The sequence below is a fragment of the Chelonoidis abingdonii genome, chromosome 2, assembly GCF_003597395.2.
Source record: "Chelonoidis abingdonii isolate Lonesome George chromosome 2, CheloAbing_2.0, whole genome shotgun sequence".
Taxonomy (NCBI): Eukaryota; Metazoa; Chordata; order Testudines; family Testudinidae; genus Chelonoidis; species Chelonoidis abingdonii.
In genome coordinates, this window is record NC_133770.1 from 89,123,131 (window position 1) to 89,140,991 (window position 17,861).

At 39.1% G+C, this 17,861-nt stretch overlaps 1 protein-coding gene across 42 annotated transcripts in view; it reads right to left on the reverse strand.

Annotated features, from left to right (window-relative positions):
• CLASP2 (cytoplasmic linker associated protein 2) overlaps positions 1 to 17,861 on the reverse strand; it is a 282,910-nt gene that overhangs the window by 160,681 nt on the left and 104,368 nt on the right. For 34 of the 42 annotated variants that reach the window (XM_075062549.1, XM_075062551.1, XM_075062547.1 and 31 more), the window contains one exon: positions 10,077 to 10,223. In XM_075062549.1, the coding sequence (XP_074918650.1) occupies positions 10,077 to 10,223 (147 nt within the window). Of the gene's footprint in view, positions 1 to 10,076; positions 10,224 to 10,700; positions 10,917 to 17,861 lie in introns of those variants that run through there. The other 8 variants (XM_075062563.1, XM_075062564.1, XM_075062562.1 and 5 more) reach the window with 3 other exon arrangements.

Here is a 17,861-nt window from a genome sequence, read left to right on the forward strand (position 1 = left end):
TACACTGAGGGATGTTGCCAGCCCAGCTATGTCAGTCAGAGATCACACCTCATCACATCCTTGACCAGCGCAACTACGCCAGCAAAAGATCGTAGCATAGACTTAGCTTCAGTAAATAGGAATTGATATATATTTTGACTGTACATTTTGCATGTTAGTGATTGGATATTGCCCCAATAGTGCATCTCTTATATAAGTTTTCTTTCTACACAAGAAAGTGGCATCAGTAAAACTTCAGGCGTGAATTTAAACAGAAATAATTAAACCAGTTAAAAAAAAGACTGAACAGATGCTTCTATGTAAGAGTGGTTTACTTCAGTTTAGTATAAGTCAGTTAGGAATGGGTTTAAGATAAACCTAATAAGTCATTCAACTGATATAGGAGTGTCCACAGAACATTTTGCGTTGGTTTAACTATATTGGTTTAAAAGAGACAGCTCAATATATACCCAAGTAAGTTACACTGGTAGACTAGCCCTTATGTTTGTCTAAGGCCTTGCATAAAAATAAGCTTGCACTGGATTAGCTAAAGGTGCAATTTTAAATCAATGCTGTTAAACTGAAAGTGTTGGGTAAACTTTAATTCTCTAAGAAAAAATTTAACATAACTAAAATCAACCACCCTTAAACCTAAGTGAAACAAAATTAATAGCAAGAACTTGTTCAGATGAGTTTATACACATTTCTTCCCCAATTCTGTAATCTTAGTTACTAAAGGCAATGTAGGTAACAACACTTATTAAAGTTGCCCAACACTGCTCATTATAAGACTATTCTCAGTTGCTTACAACTTTGCCAAATTTGAACCATTTGGGCTGAGATTTTCCATGCTGGGTGCTATGGCTGATACAGGTTTCAGCTAAAATGTTTCAGCTGTTTCTGAGAATAAGATTGCAGACAAATACTTTCTTCATGTTAAAAAAAATATCTTACATTTTTACTGAGAAGCTCAGGCACTTTCATGCTTAAAGAATGGACTTGAAAATTTGGCAGGTGATTGACTGCCTTTGTGACAGGGATGTGCCTTTTTCTGTTCCTGTGAAATGCCTCTCAAATATAAGTATCTGAAAAACCAGATTTCACTCATGCTCTCCAGAGACTTTAGAGGTTGCCAACTAACTTCTCTACAGATTCTGCTTGCACTGGACATGCCCTATTCCCTCACAGTTCCCATGTGCCAGCCACACTGTGCATGCACCATCCCCACAGAGTGACCGAGCATCCTGAATCCAAGGGCAGCAGAGGCTGAATAGGACTTTTCCTGCAACTGTGGAGCAGGGAACAGTAGCAGAAGGGGATAAGGAATGTTGTTGGTGAGTTGCAGCATTGGGGAGGGAGATAGTGAAAGAAGGGACATTATCAGGACCTGGGTATCTCAAGCTGGGCACTCAAATTTAGTAGAAGCTTGACAAATTTGATCGCAATTATTCTGTACCTCAGTTCCCCAGCTGTAAAATGCAGCTATCACCATCACCTAATCTAACAGGCATGTTATGGAGATAAATTCATGAATGCTTGTGAAGCACAGATACTATGATGAGAACACCATGGAAACAACAGTAAGGAAATTAATTTTGTATTCAGTGCAGATTTTGCATGGTGTGCAGTAAATAAAGTCTGAGATCAACACAATCAATGCGGAGGATAAAAAAAATTATTGATTATGCGCCCATTCACTGCATGAGGCAGGAGTCGGGGGGATGGGGGGCAGGGTGAGATTACAGATGCGCAACCTTAATTCTGGTATTTCCTAACTTTGAAATGCTTGACTTTCCAACCTTAAAATTCTTATGATGTAGTTTAATGTAATCATGTGCAGTACTTGAGTTTTAAACTAGTTAATTTCTAATCTTAAACTGGATGGGATCAGCTAGCCTAGGAGGCTCTTAGTAGCTGTGGCTTGCCAATAACCACATAAAGTAGAAAATCTGTGAGCCACCGGGAAAAACTATTTTCAACCACAAATTTCAAATGACATATAGCAGTTTCTTCTTGCCCTACTAGTTCATAATACATCTTAAAAATCATTTTTTGATTATCATCTTAACTCCCCCTAGATCCTAACTTCATTTCTAAAATGATTTATATTGCGACCCTCTTGAGAATCACAGAAATGTAAGGCTAAAAGCGACCTGTGCTGAGGCAAGATGAAGTAAACTTAAACCAGCTCTGACAGGTGTTTGTCCAATCTGTTCTTAAAAACCTCCTATGGAAGCCTGTTGTAAATCTTAACTACCCTTTAGTTAGAAATTTTTCCTATTTAACCTAAATCTGCCTTGCTGAAAATTAAACCCTTTATTTCTCGTCCTACCTTCACTGGACATGGAAAACAAGGGAGAAACTAGTCCTGATACCAGCTGTACCAGGCCCTTTGTGTCCCTGGCCCAAAACGGTCAGCCAGGCCCCTTGCTTTGAGTGTCGCTGCTTTTAGTCAGTGAGTGAGCTTTAAGAAGTCCAGAATAAATCCCAGCTGCAATAGACAATAACTAGCCTTTTTAGTTTTATATCATCACCCCCACTTCCCATTTATACGGTACCTTTTATGTGAGTATTTTAAAGCACCTCACACTATTAATGCATACCACCACAGTAAGGTAAGTGCATGAACTTCATTTTCTTAGTAGGAAAACTAATGCAGAGAGATGACTTGGGTCCAAGAGATGACACAGCTTTACCAGGTGAAAAACAAGTTACCTATGGGGCATTAGACTTGCAGCCTTTGATTACGATCAAGTGAAGATAGACAACATGAATCAACTGGAAGTAGTGAAGAAACCTACTGCCACTGGTTCCAATAAGAGACATACCTTGCTGGGATAAGAGTCAGGTCAGTGGCATAAAAACTCAAGTGCTCTTGCTAGAGGTTGCTAAAAATTGACATGGTGTCTCTTAGGATTCTTTCCTGGGCCTATCATGGGACTTATATCCTGAGCTGACCAGATGGTATCCTCCAATTCACAACTCAAATACTCCAACTGCCCGTGAACTAAAGCCCTGCATGGGACTATTTTTTTAATCCTGCTCCTATAATACCCATTCCCACTCCTGCATTGTTTCTTGCATTTTTATTCTGCTCCCACCCACAAAAACCTTAGATCCCGCAAATCCTGCAGTAGAGACAAATTCCCCCATGCTACTAAAAAAAAAAAAAAAAAAACCACACACCACCAGCCTTTTTATTATTTTTATATATACATACATACACACTGAATTCAGACAATTTTTACCATTAAAAGAATAAAACAAATCTTTACATGGTTTAAACCATGTAAAAATACTTTAACTCCTGTTATAATAGACATAAAATCTCTTTCTAGACCTCATTTGAATTTAAATATTACAAGTTTTAAAGTATGTTTTCCAGCAAATTACCTCAGTCTATATTTTATGCCCATCCAATTTCACCTGCAATAAAGTACATTTTACTTGCTCCCATTATTATGGTAGTGGGTCCTGCTGGATCCTAGTCCTGCTGCAGGGCTCTTCTATGAACAGACAGGGCATAATTTGCCTTCTGAAGAGCCTGTGAATGCTGCCTCACATATGGACCACCACTTAGATTTAGCTTGGTGTTTTCAAGAGAGCTCATCCATGCTGAGGGGGGATGGACTGAAGATTCTTGGAAAGGAGGTGCTGCCGGACCAGAATCAGTGGACTGACAACCACTACACTGGAAATTACCCCATCCAGGGAAGGAGGACGAGAAGCAAAAATGAATGAAGTAGTAAGTTGGCAAAAGAAACGGTCAGGAGCAAAGCAAACCAACACTAACTACTGCCACAAAGGTAGAAGATTTGGTGGCAAGCTGGAGGAGAAGGCATGGCCGACATGGGCTGCATTAGAATATTACAAACTGTAGAAAGGAGGGAAACAGCTCATATGTCTCAAAATTGTGGGAAACACTGGTTTGCAGAAAAGAGACTATGGCTATTGCTCAGATATCGTCTGACAAATTTAGCTTTTTTTTCTTTATTCTTTGGGGACATGGGAAAGGAGACAGTTATACATATCATCAGATTAAATCTTCTACTGTTACTAAGTGCAAGTCTACACTACAAAATTAAGTCAACCTAAGTTGTGTCAACATACAGCCACCACAATAATTAAATTGCATTGCATGTCCACATTACGGTCCTTTTGCCAGTGGTGTGCATCCTCACAAGCAGCTCTTGCAGTGAGGCAGAGAGCAGAGAACCATGGGTAGCAATCCTATTCTGCAATTTGCCACTATCTGGCACAGGCTGTTTTGAGTTGCACATGGGTGAACATAAGAACATGGTTTCAATGGCCCATGATGCTGTTTTCTCCATCTCATAATATTATCTGCATCCTAGAAAGTTTTGTGCCTCTTTTCAAAAGCCCCACAAACCCATGCATTTGCCATCTCTGTGAGAAGCATGCATCCAGCACTGCTATTCAGTGGTGTGTTGACCTTTACAAACACAACACACCTGGTCCTTCAGCATTTTTAGAATTGCCAGAGAAGCTGTGAGGGATATAACAATGCCTTGCAGGCTGATGGATGTAGAAAGAAACAATTCAAGGTTGTTGTTGGCATTCAGCTCAGTTGCAGACAGTGGAGCACTGGTTCTGGGCCAGAGAAACAAGCACAAACTGGTGCGATCGCATCATTATGCAGGTTTGGGGTGACAAGCAGTGGCTGCAGAAGTTTCGGATGCACAAGGACGCATTAATGGAATTCTGTGCGGAGCTCGCCCCAACCCTCTGGCACAGTGACACCAAAAAGAGCTGCACTCACGGTGAAGAAGCAATTGCTGTGTGGAAGCTGGCCACACAAGACTGCTAATCATCAATCGGGAATCAATTTGGAGTTGGGAAATTCACTGTGGGGGGTTGCTGTGATGCGAGTATACAGGCATATTAATTGGGTCTTGCTGTGATGGACTAACGCTTGGCAAAGTGTAGTACATTCTGAGTGGTTCTGCAGCAATGGGGTTCTGAACTGTGATGAGGGATAAGCATGCCATCTATTGCCCGTTTTGGCATCAGACAACCTTGCCAACAAGTACATCTGCAGAAAGAACTACTTTTCTATGGTATTGCAACATCAGTGTGGGATGGTGCATTATGCATAATTTTTAAAAACACTGAGCTATTTAGAATGATGCAAGCAAAGACTTTCTTTCCAGACTGGTGGATTACCATTGGGGATATGGAAATACCAATTATGATCCTTGGCAATCCAATTTACGCTTCATTCCTGTGGCTCATGAAGCTGTAGACCGGCCACCTCAACAGCAGCAAGGAGCGCTTCAACTACACACTCAGCAGGTGCAGAATGGCTATTGAAGGTGCCTTTGCCCATCTGAAAGAGTGCTGGCACTGTCTATTTATGCAATTAGACTTTAGTGAAAAAAATATCCCTATGGTTATAGCTGCCTGTTGTGCGTGTCATAACAACTGTGAAGCATTTTCCACCAGGGTGGAGCACAGAAGTGGAATGCCTGGCTGCTGATTTTGATCAGCCAGATATCAGGGCTATAAGAAGAGCTCAACAGGGAGCTATAGAGCTCAGAGAGGCTTTGAAAAACTGTTTCAATAGTGAGCCACAATAATGTGTTATTGCTGTACTGTGCTCTGCTGGGCACTGTTTTTAGCATACTGGTACGAACCTTGTAAAAGAGTGCTGTGTGTGTGATAATATAATATTGTGAATGCACCTATTGTTTTTATCTTTTAATGATGTCAGCTCCAGCCACCTTATGTTGTGAACTAATAAAGATGAATTAATTTTCTATAAATAAACATTTATTCCAAACATATGCAAAAACAATTGTGACTGAATCAAACTATATAAATTCAGGGAAAAGAACCTTTGAAAGGGAAAGAACATTCATTCTCATTTCAAATAATACACCATCACACTCTCTCTCCAGTCAGAGTATGTGCGGCTGTGATTCTCCGTACTTTTTCCTCAGGGTGGAGGGATAATGGTACTGCAGTGGCCCTGGAACATATGAGGTGGGTTGGATCAGTAGGGAGGTCCCAGAATGCAGTTATCAATAGGCTGCAGTGGGAGATGACCACCACAGGTGACTTAGACCAGAGGTCTATTAGAGTCTCCATTATGTCCATCCGGCACTTGAGAAGCATTGTCATGTCTTCCTGCATCTGTCCTTTTGCTGCATGTTTCTCTTTTCTGCACTCTCTCTTCCCATTCTGTCCAGAAGGGCACTCCTCCAAGCAAAAGCTTGCAGGATCTCTTGGAACATGTAGTCCCATGTTGTCTTTCTTCTCCTCATCTGGCTGAACTGCTTCACTGGTGTGGATGGTGAGACCCTCAAGGCTACATTTCCAGCTGCAAAAGACAAAATGCACAGAGGTATTATTGTGAGTGTTTTCACTCCCCTTGATCCATAAAAATTACAATTACTACAGCCTACTACTTCCGCTGGGATTCATAGAGCACGGTGGTAGTTCCAGCCATGAGAAAGGGACAATTTCGGACAAGGGGGGTGGGGAGCACACGGGCACCAGCATATGTGGAATAGGGCAACTGAACTGAATACTGGCATTGTTTTCCACAGATGGTGGTGATTTGAGCTGGCATCTTACTCCTGAGGGTAACCCCTGAAAGGGAACAGCCCCTGCACACTTCTGGACGCAGAATGGGTCCATATGCTGCTAGCCTGTGTGCTGCAAGGGTGCTAGCTGAAGTAATTGTTGACTGGCTTGGGAAAGTGTCCTACCATGGTGGAAGAAATAGGGTAGCCCTCCCCAGAAACCTTCAGCAAAGGATTGCACACTATCTCCAAGAAAGCTTCCTTGAGATCTTTATGGAAGATTCATGGGACATCCCAGTGTGCTTTCCCCAAGACTCACTCTGCCTCACTATATAAGGGAACAAGAAGCAGATAGCAACTCTTCCTCTACTGATTATTTCACTACATCTCCTATGCTGATTAAAAAATAGCAAGTGAACTGCAATATCAAAGCAAACTGCATGCTTACCAGAAGTTCCTTCCCTTACATCAGGCTCGCCAGTTCTGTATGGTAGGGACTGGTTCAACTGCTCCGGCATCAGAAAGAGTTCCTGGCTTGGCACACCACTGGATCTTCCAGTAATCTGTTCCCCACACTCCTCCTCCATTTCCTCGTCCAATACCTCCTCCTCACTATGTTCTACAGGGGCCAGCCCCCCCGAAGTATCCACAGGCAGTGGGCCCCACAAAGGATGCAGTCTCTTGTAGAAGCAGCACGTTTTCAGCTCCGCTTCAGAGCGACTGTTAGCCTCCTTTGCTTTCTGGTACACCTGCTGCAGCTCTCTGATTTTCACATGCACTGCTGCGTATCCCTGTTGTAGTCCTTCTCCCACGCCCTGAGCGATCTGCTCATAGATACTAGCATTTCTATGGCTAGATCAGAGCTGTGCCTGCAGAGTCTCTTTTCCTCACAAAACCAGGAGATCCACCACCTCTGTGTACTCCAGGTAGGAGCGCATTGCTACGTGAAGCTGGCATGGTCAGCTGGGCAGTTGCTATGTGAGCTCTCCACGCAAAGCAAACAGGTAATGGAATTTAAAATTTGAGAGGCTTTAAAAGGAGAGAGTTGAGCTCAAAACCGTGACCAGAGCGGTCATAATGGGGCATTGTGGGATATATCCTGGAGGCCACTAAAGTTGCCATAAATAACAGTGTCTAACCTGACACAGCATCAACCTAACTACAAAGACCTAAGTGCTACGCCTCTCATGAAGGTCAAGTTATTAAGTCGGCATAATGGCTGAGTTACATTGGAGGGAGCAACATTTTTGCGTAGATGCTTAGAGAGGTAGGTTGACGTAAACTGCCTTGCACCAACCTAACTCTGTAGTGCAGACCGGGACTAATTTTCTTCTTTTAGAGGAAACACTTCCTTTTTGCATAACCAAGATCACAAGAAATCCTTAGCCTGATTACAGTAACCCAGACCCAACCAAAACAAAACCAAAAAAGCCAAGAACTTTTGTTATCTTTACCAGCATGAAATGAATGGGAAACAGTATGTGTACACTAGGAATATTTTTGCATTCACAGCAATTGTATAATCTTTCTCTGAGAGAAGACTGTTATTCCGTCAAATATGCCAGCCTAATTTTTTTTAAACATCTTCAAAACCTTGACTACAGCAATGTGAATTGGCTAACTCTATATAGAAAGCGAGAGAAGAAACAACTTTAAGGTTTCCAGAACTGAAAAGGGAAGACTGATAGGAAAGGCAAATATTTAAAGCAAAGTAACATTTATTTTTGACACGTCTCAATTTTGCTAGTGCAATTACTTTTGTACAGTCTAATTTCCTGAAACTTGTTTTTTAAAGTGTGGCAGTCAATCAGAAAAGGAAAGAAAGCAAAATAAAGTTTCAGCAATTTAAAATTTATTATTTTATAGTTAATATTTCTTCTGTAATGAAGTTTTAGATAGTTTAGTAGAGTGGTTAACTGTTTATTATACTTGTGGAATGGCTACAGTTAATAGAACTACAATTTTAAAAACTTGGTAAGAACTTTGCCTACTTTGTAATGGAGGGAATTTTGAATCTCAAAAATTCAGTTCTAGGATCACATCTGCGTAACATTTGAAAAAAAATAGTCCAATGCTCTTAATGTACAATCCTGTTCCCTTTAAACATCAGTTTATCATAAAAGGGACCTACAAAACAAAACTAAATTTTTTAATTAAGTCTAGATACCCATACTAAATGTCCATGAGAACCAGGATGAAAAAGATATTCAGCAAAAAAAGTAAATATTAAGCAACTTTAAAAAATAAAACAAGTTGTGTGAAATTCTTTTCTTTATGTACTTCCTGGTTCACTCCAACATCATCATAAATTGAACTGTTACGCCAGTACTTATCACCTTCTGAGAATATCTTCAGTGAACAAGTAAGTACTATTATATTGGAAGGGAGAAAAGATATATATTAGTTGTATCTTACTGGTATGCTAATGAACCCCACAACTTGGTTGGTGAGTACACGTAATACATATATCTGTGTCAATTCGTTTTCACTGGGCAGTTCACATTTATCAGACAATGTTAGATGAGCAACCTAGAATAGAAAAAATCTTGCAGACAGGTTCCAACAAACAAAACAGTGATGCTTATCTAAAAAAATCACTATTAAAAATAATTAGCTATTCATAGCTTTTAATATCTAAAGACTGGTATAATGAAAAAACTGCACCCTCAGCAGACTGAAATCAGATCCTTTTCATTTTCAGGTACTTCAAAACAGAAATGGAAATAAATGTTTTCCCAAACTATATCATTTGCTGAATACTGAGTGGGCAAATATGCCAAGTGTCGTCCTTCTAGTAGTAAATATTCACTTTCATTCTTAGATAAAATGGTTGGAAAAAAAAGTAATAATTAAGTTTCTGGTTAGATCTTAGATATAGAATTAGAATGAACTCCATGCAATGAGTCTGATACCACAGATCACAAACAGATTTCTCTAACTAAAATGATTAACTTCCATACATAATAAGAACAAGCCATGTACTGCTTATTTCTATTACACATAAATCATGTTAACAGTTTCGTATATTGCCCCGCTTTTTCCATTTTTTAATATATTTCATAGTTATTGTATCTAGTTTAAGGCAGCAAAAAACTCTAAAGTTGTACTAGATGCCTACACCCCTCTGTTTTGTTGAGATACATTAAGGTTCCTCAATCATTTGAAAAAAGAGTGGGCCCTCCATTACAAGTTGAATTCTACAAATCTATGTTTTTTTCAATAACTGGTTGTCCTGAAAGTTATCAGAGATCCATACATTTATTCAGCGCTTTCATCAATCCGATTTCCACCTTCTACATGTTCATTTGATTTATGATACCCATTCTATGACAGATAAACATTTGCAGCCCTTTATGTGTTAACTGTATGCTTATATACCCACATATATAGCAGCTAAAGTACTACATCCATCGAATAAGCAAAACCAAGGACTCATTAATAAAAATTGTTAATTGTATATAATAAACAATCATCCTTCAAAGTTCTCTGATTTGTGCTTGCTATGTCAGGTTTGGTGGAAAACATATCAGAGTGTGAGTAGATTTATATTACCTCCAACCTTAGGCCCACCAGCTGAACCTGGTTTTCTTGCACTGTTTGAAGGATTCCCGAGTTTTTTAGGTGCAGGAACCTTGAAAGCTGAGGCAGCTGACGATGGCCTATTCCCATCCACTGACTCCTCATCATCAAAGCTTTTATCTACAAAAGGATACATAAAATAAAATTTACTTATGAGAAAAGAGGAGTTTTTTTAAAAATTGCTCTGCTGTATTTTTCACAGAAATTTACCAGAAGATGAAATAAAAATCAATACTAATTTTGCCCTTTGTCTGTGGCATGGGAAACAGATGACAAAGAAAAATAAAAAGCATTTTAACACCGGAAGATTTTATATAATACTGCCTTTGGATTTGAAATCATTATAATATTATACACAAAAATGAATCCTACACATAGCCAACATCACAAAAAGAAAAATTCTCTGCACAGGTTAAATGTTTCCTGTCCATCATCTTCTCAAAAATGAATATAATATTCAGTTCATTCCAGGCTATCCAAAAGCAATGCTTCTCCCTTTTCCTCTACTCATGCATGCATTTTCTGCTACACATCCTCCCACAATGTGTCTACCAACACTCCCTGTCTCATTCCTTCCACCCAGATCTTGCAACTTACAATCACAGATCCGCTTGCAGATCAACCGCCTCATTCCTCTGATAGCTCTTAATTCCCCTCACACTAGGATGCTCCCAATACCTCACATGGCCACACACAATAGATTCTCAATACCAATCAAAGATTCTATCCAAAACTGTCAGAAAACACCATAGCTCCACCACTGAGATTTGTGCCGGCATCTTTCTCTCTCTTCCCTGCACTAGGTGCTGAAACAACCAATCAGCTTCAAGGTGACATCATCTTCTGCTAGCCACTGCCAGATGAAGAGGTTAAAATTCTTCATACATATAAATTCATTCCCACACACACTATCTGCAGCCACAATTTTAACCCTTTAAAAATTTCATAGCCATACTTTGCTTGAGGGTTTTCACACACACCCCAAAAATACAAGAACTTGTCTTCTGTTCAGTCAAGTCAGAAACTCATCTCCAGCTAACAGGTAAAATATTCTCAATAGAGGATGTGTTGCACTTGGTGTTTAAATTAATTTTTTTATTAAAAAGAATTCCAGAAGCAGACTGTGACAATTTTGTAATTCAATTAGTAGAAAAAGTTGGATTTATCTAAACCCTGTAATGCACGTAAAAACAAATCTGCAGTTCATATCATAAATGAGATGGGTGAGGCTGACACACAACTGCATAACAATGATATACGCCAATTTAGCACATATTTCTTCACTTCAACCTGCTATTTCTAAAAAATATCACAGCACTGCTTTTATTTCAGGAATTTTCATGTTTATTTAACCTTGATGTACACTGAATGGCAAAAAACGTTCCCTATAAAATGAGCTATATTTAAAAAGAATCTCCTGGGGAAAGACATATTCACTATCATATCAGAGCAAACATGCTTTTCCAAATGGCATTTATAGCGACAGCTGATGTAAAAACACTGAGCATTCTGGGATTTACTTTAGTCTCCTAATGACAGTATCACTTCAGAAATATTTTTGTTTAACTAAAACAACATATAGCAATATTAAACCTCTACTTTCATTTACAATCAAAAACCTAGAAAAACATCAGGAATTATATATCTGAAAATTTTCTCCAACATGCTTGTTTCCTTTTAACTACCATTATAAGAGAATGTGATTAAGAATACTTCTGTGTACGGATATATAAGCAAAACAGAATGCAAGAGGAAGGGCAGTGAAGAAACACATATTATTCCATGAGTTTCCATGGAAACAGTACTCAGTCCTCACACAAGAACTGGGAGAATACACTTCAGTTCTAACTAAGACAAGACACTGATTTAACTCTTAGTGTCTTAAAAAGGTAATTGTAGACATCAGCATTTTTTAAAGAAACTGTTAGACCTATTAATTTAAATCACAAGATTAAGTTTTATAAACTTAATGCCACATGAAATAAATGTTAATGGTAGTGGTTAACACTGAGGATTTTGACTTAGGGAAACAACGTAACTTCAAAATAGTATTAAAAAACAGGCTGTAGATGAAGCCAATTTTTAGCATCTTTTTTCAAAGATGATGAATATCCACCTAAAACTTCTTAAATTATGATACCAGAAGTAGCTGATTATTAAAACTCAACTCTAAATTTATTTTTCACTGTTAATACACACATACTGCATTTTTTTCACCTTTGATTATGAAAACAGGTTAGACTTTCATATAGTCAAACGCACAATTCTGCAGTCTATGAGCTGCAAACAGTGTATGAGAAGACAATTTTTATTAAAAATAAAACAGTTTCCAGTGCAATTAAAAAGTAACGGTAAGATTTCTGCTGATTTTACATTTGTAAAGGTTCTTATTCCAGAGTATATATGAAGCTGCAGGGGACTTTAAAAGAATACTGAACAGATTTTTACTGAAAATGCACACAAATTACTCTATAATCCTACAAATACATAAATTGACTATGACGACACCTAGTTTAATAAGAAATTTTAAATCTAGGACGATAAAAAAATTACATGCAAGATTTTATAATATATGAAGTAAAAAAAAAAAGTATGGTTTTTTTTTTTTTTTTTTATAGGAATTGCAACTTCCCCCCAGCCTGGTATGTATTTATGTCTCTGGGTTTTATAAACAACAGAACCCCCACTGATCTTCAGGGAGACTCCAGTTCTAGAAAGACCCATAACAGCATTTGCATATATCCAAAGCATCAAATCTGTGTTTACAGAAATTATTACAGGTTTATATAAATGTATTACATTTGCTTCAAGTATGTAAAATTCACATCTTTTTCACACACACACACACACACACACACACACACACACACGTGTACCTAATCATGAAAATAAATACACCTGTACATATTCTTGTCTGCAGCACTCCAGATTTGGGCATTTTTTTCAGCACGGTATAAATCCACCAAAATCAACTGAGTTGAATCCACTTACTCCTGGCCATAAATTAGCCCACTGTGAACATCTGAAACACTGCATCTGGTCATCCTGAGATTAGCAGCCCTGGTGAAGTCCTGTCTATGCATGCAGTTTTCAAATTTATTTCATTATTTCTAATTTAATTAATTTCACTACTTCCAGGTCAAATTTCTTCACTAAATATAGGAAATTGCAGTAACTGGGGATAATGTGTAAAGTATATAAAGTTTTAAAATTTAATTGTTTGAAAATTACCTCAAGATGTGAAGGGGAGAATAACAAAAACAAAAAACACACCTCTTCCATTCTGGAATACCACAAAATATCACACATACAAAATTTATTTTTGAGACCAAGAAAGTAAAACCCTAAATAATATTTTTTCCAGAAAGTTACAAGTTACTGAAAGCAGGAGTTATGCAAGCTGATCCATAACTTTAAACAGAGTGTTGCTATAACATACAGTAGCATAATACACATGTTCAATTCTTTTGTACAAGGTATCTGATTTTCAGGAAGCAAGCAATGCACAGCAATCAATGAACAGAATTAAGCTGCAAAGGAAATGGAGAATTAACGGGATGAAAGAATTCAAATTTTAGTCATTTCTCTGACTGTGGTATGGTGACTCAGCAAATTTTAAATCAATACAGGCGAACTCTTTAAAGAAGAAAAAGGGAGTCAGAGCTTGTCTATACCGTGGGGTAATTCACTCTAGGAGGGTATGATCTCTAAAGTGCAATAATGTGTTACTCATCAGTAGGTCATGTAGACCCTGCTGGTGTGCACTGAAGGTTCATTACAGTGCTTTAATGTACTACTTCAAACATCACATTAAAGCATACTAGCAGTATCAACATGGATCAATTCATGCACAACATGTTAGTACGCTTTAAAAACCACATTCTCATACAGCACATTACCCCATCATGTAGACAAGCCTTTAGGCACCCAACTCCCCATTGAAATTCAGTGACAGTTGGGTACCTAATTCGCTGAGGTCCCTCTGAAAATCTAAGCCTATATTCCTGCTAGTTAGTGACAATACATTTCTAATGTGAAGCAAATTTCTCTTAAAATGGACAAAGTCAAAAATTAAAGCAACTCAAAATTTGGATTAATATCTATCTTCAAGATTATAATCCAGACATGGCAATTAGCATGGACTGACAGTCCTGAGTTGTACTTACTACCCATGACTATTATACCATATACAGTATTTAATTAGTCACCTAGAACCTGTGAAGTCCTGTACATTTCTACAATACAGGCTGAACAAACTGAAAGCAATAACAAATGCAGAATGAGTTTGAACGTTTCTAATAGCTGGAGGAAGAGTATGCCACAGATCCAAGCACATAATCACAGAACACTAGCTTCTATCACCATGAGATTAAATTCAGGGCAAAACAAATAGGTAATTCTCCAACTATACCCAAAGAAGGCCAGGTTGTGGTTTAATTAGGCTGCATCTTTATTAACAATTGTCTGAGAGTACCTGGCAGACAAAAGTGTACAGTGTAGGTAACTCCATGATCATTTCAATATCTACCCGGGGAGCTTCCATCAGTCCCCTCCTTTTTTCCCCCACCCTGGTCCCCAGCCAACACGCTGCTCGGACCTTACCATTCCCGCTCCCTCAAATGAAGGATAAGGTGGGCTATAAGGGAGGAGGGGAAAGGTTGTCTCCCTGCCATTCCAGTCACAGAAGCCACTAACCTGTTTCTGCTCCTTTAACAAATACTCCTTTAAATCCTTTACCAAACCATTTCTCTGATCACTGAATCCCTTCCCTACTGAGCACCTGCACCGGATATCTGCCCCACATTTACAGAATGAGTTGCAACAACATAGCCTAACCTCCATTCCATACTCGCTCCAACTAAGCCCCGCCCAAACTCACTCTGAGGAAGGTGAAATAACCCCCACCCCCCACACACACACTCTGCCTTGGGCAACCTGGCAGTGAGGGGAAAATTCCTTCCCAGACCAACACGAAAGGAGTAGGTAGCAGAGTGCCTACAGCAGATCCTGACTAAACTTGGTATTTTGCCACTTTCAAGGCTCAGAGGATGGGTGCCGCTCTGCTTGGTCCAGATGAAAGAGGGCTTCCCCTGCCCTCTTCCAGTCAGCTGGGGGGGGATGATTCAGCATCCTCATGCAACATTTATGCCCCCGTCCTTAAAGAGATATACTCCTTTCTCCAGCAAGTCAGACAACGCATACACACACAAATCCCGAAGGTTTGGTGCAGTCATTGGTCATATTGGATCTTAAAGGCCAATTTTGAAAATAAACTGAAACAAAAAAATCAGAGCAAGGTCTGAAGGTCAACAGAACACAGAATTGGAGTTGTACTGAACTCATGATCCAAAAGTCTAATAGCAGAGACTAAAACAAGCTATAAGGATTTCAGATCCAGTATGTCTCATTATACTAACACAAAAAGCCTTAACTACTGGCAATGAATAAACTACTGAATATCTTGAATGAAAGTAGTCTCCATGCTGTGATATTTGTCAAAATATTAATACAACAAGGTAGAATTCAACCGTCCACTTTCCCTTCCCCCCCAAGTACCTGTGACAGGTACTGGATTTTAAAAAAATTAAATAAAAAGGTTCTTAAGAGGGTTTGTTCTCTAAGAAATACAACCAAAGCTTGTTTACAATTACAAGGGATCATTCCAAAATTCTACACGAGGCAAAAAAGAATTGTGCCAGATAGTTGGAAGCCCTTAAGTTTGCAAACACAATTTCCATTCCAGGTTTTACAAGCACGGGTTGCAATGATTTCTTGGAACATCTGGGATAAAATCTTTAGCTCAATTTCAGTTGAACTGGTGCAGCTTACAAAAGTTTCTCGCAAGCACAAAAAAGGAAGCTACAAGGACTGCAGACGCACCATTTTAAGTTCATTGTTTTAATTCCATCCCTCAGTACTGTGCCATGCATTTCTCAGTGAGCATTCTGTCCCCTGCATCGAGCATTCCATGGGGCCATTTTGTCAGTGCTAACATGAAGTGCCTTATGAGTACATTCCTGCAGCACACAACTGTTTATCAGCATCTATCTGCTTGTGAGGAAGACCTGTTTCTCGCATCAGTTACAAAGATTTTTGCTTCCTACACTATTGGCTCCAATGTTAGATAACAAGCCATTTTCTCACATTATGTTACAGGTTGTAGCAAAATATCTGGAACTACATGTCGGTAGCTGTGCAATTTTACATCTCCAGCTAAAACGGAGAGAAATCTGGGAACTATCCATATAGAAATGATAGCTGAAATAATAAGAACTTATTGATTTTGCCAGATAGAAAGAGTACAGAAGGAGAAGAGATGATAATCTTCCTGAAGGAGAATGTTATCCAATGTTAAAGGAGGTCAAGAAGATTGTGGAATCACAGGCCTACGAGGGCAAGTGAATGGTTTGGAATCACTAATAGTAGTGATTAGTTGTTAGAAATGGCCAGGTGTAAATCAAGTTGATTAAATTTCAAATAAATACAGTACATGTTAAATAGTACACAACTCTAATTCCTCTAAGTTGTAAGGGTCAAGGTTTTGGGCATGTGATAATACAAGTCTTTTTACTCTGGCTCGTAGATTTAGTACTAGGACTGGGAAATATAAACCAAATTCAAGCCTTCACAGTTAATTATTTTTTTGGAGTGTCTATCCATTTTTAATGTGGATATTAGAATTCTGACAATTATAATCTGCTATCATATTTGTACAACGCTTAGCACATTACGGCTCAAGCTGGTTGCAGCCTTTAGGCACTACTGCAATATAAATGTTGTATAGCAATAACAGTAACTAACATTATGCTATCAGATCACTAATCCTATCTGGGTGTGAGACCCTATTATGATCCTTGATGACCTTGCCTAACCTTTGCTCACTTAGTTAACAAAACTATACTCTGATGACACTAAAGTCAGGCTACTGTCAGCTGTTGATTCAGGAAGTGAGTGGCTACTGAATGTGCCTATAGAAGTCTGTAAGTGAGGTGGACTTTAGAAATAAAGTGCAATAATACTGACTATCCCAACAGTTTCCATTAGTTGTTTTGCATAACAGTTTTGAAAGCTAAAATGGTATAAGCAAAAATGAAAACTGGAAAACTCAAAACTGATAAATGGAAATACTACTCACTCAAGAGGAGGTTACTGACGTGTAACTGGAGGTTCTTACAGATGTGTGGTCCCTATCTGTATTCCACAGAGGGTTACATATGAGCACCATGCGCCCTGAATCAACTTTGAAAGTGTCCATTGGTCCGCACAGGCACTTTGACTCCCCTTGTTTCTATCCAATGCAATAAAGGGCAGGGCGGACTTATCGTGTCTCCAGTTCCTTCTCCACTCCAAATCTGAAAGATCCAGAACAGAGGGAGAGGAGGACAGGAAGTCAAACACAGATAGGGACCACACATCTTGAAGAACCTCCAGCTACAGGGTAAGTAACCTCCTTTTCTTCTTTGAGTGATGGTCCCTACTATATTTCATGGAGGTTGACTTACAAGTAGAACCTACACTGGCAGATGGTGTGAGGATAAGAAGGAAGGGTGTGCAGATGAACACCATGCCAGAGGAAGCATCCGCCGCCGAGTCCTACACCTGGGTGTAATATATTGCAAAGGTGTACACTGAACTCCATGTGGTTGCTTTACATATGTCTATGAGAGGCACGTCCTGGAAGGAGGCTGTAGTCATAGTTTGAGCTCTAGTGGAGTGAGCCTGTATTCTGGTAGGGGGAGGCAGCCCTGACACTTGGTC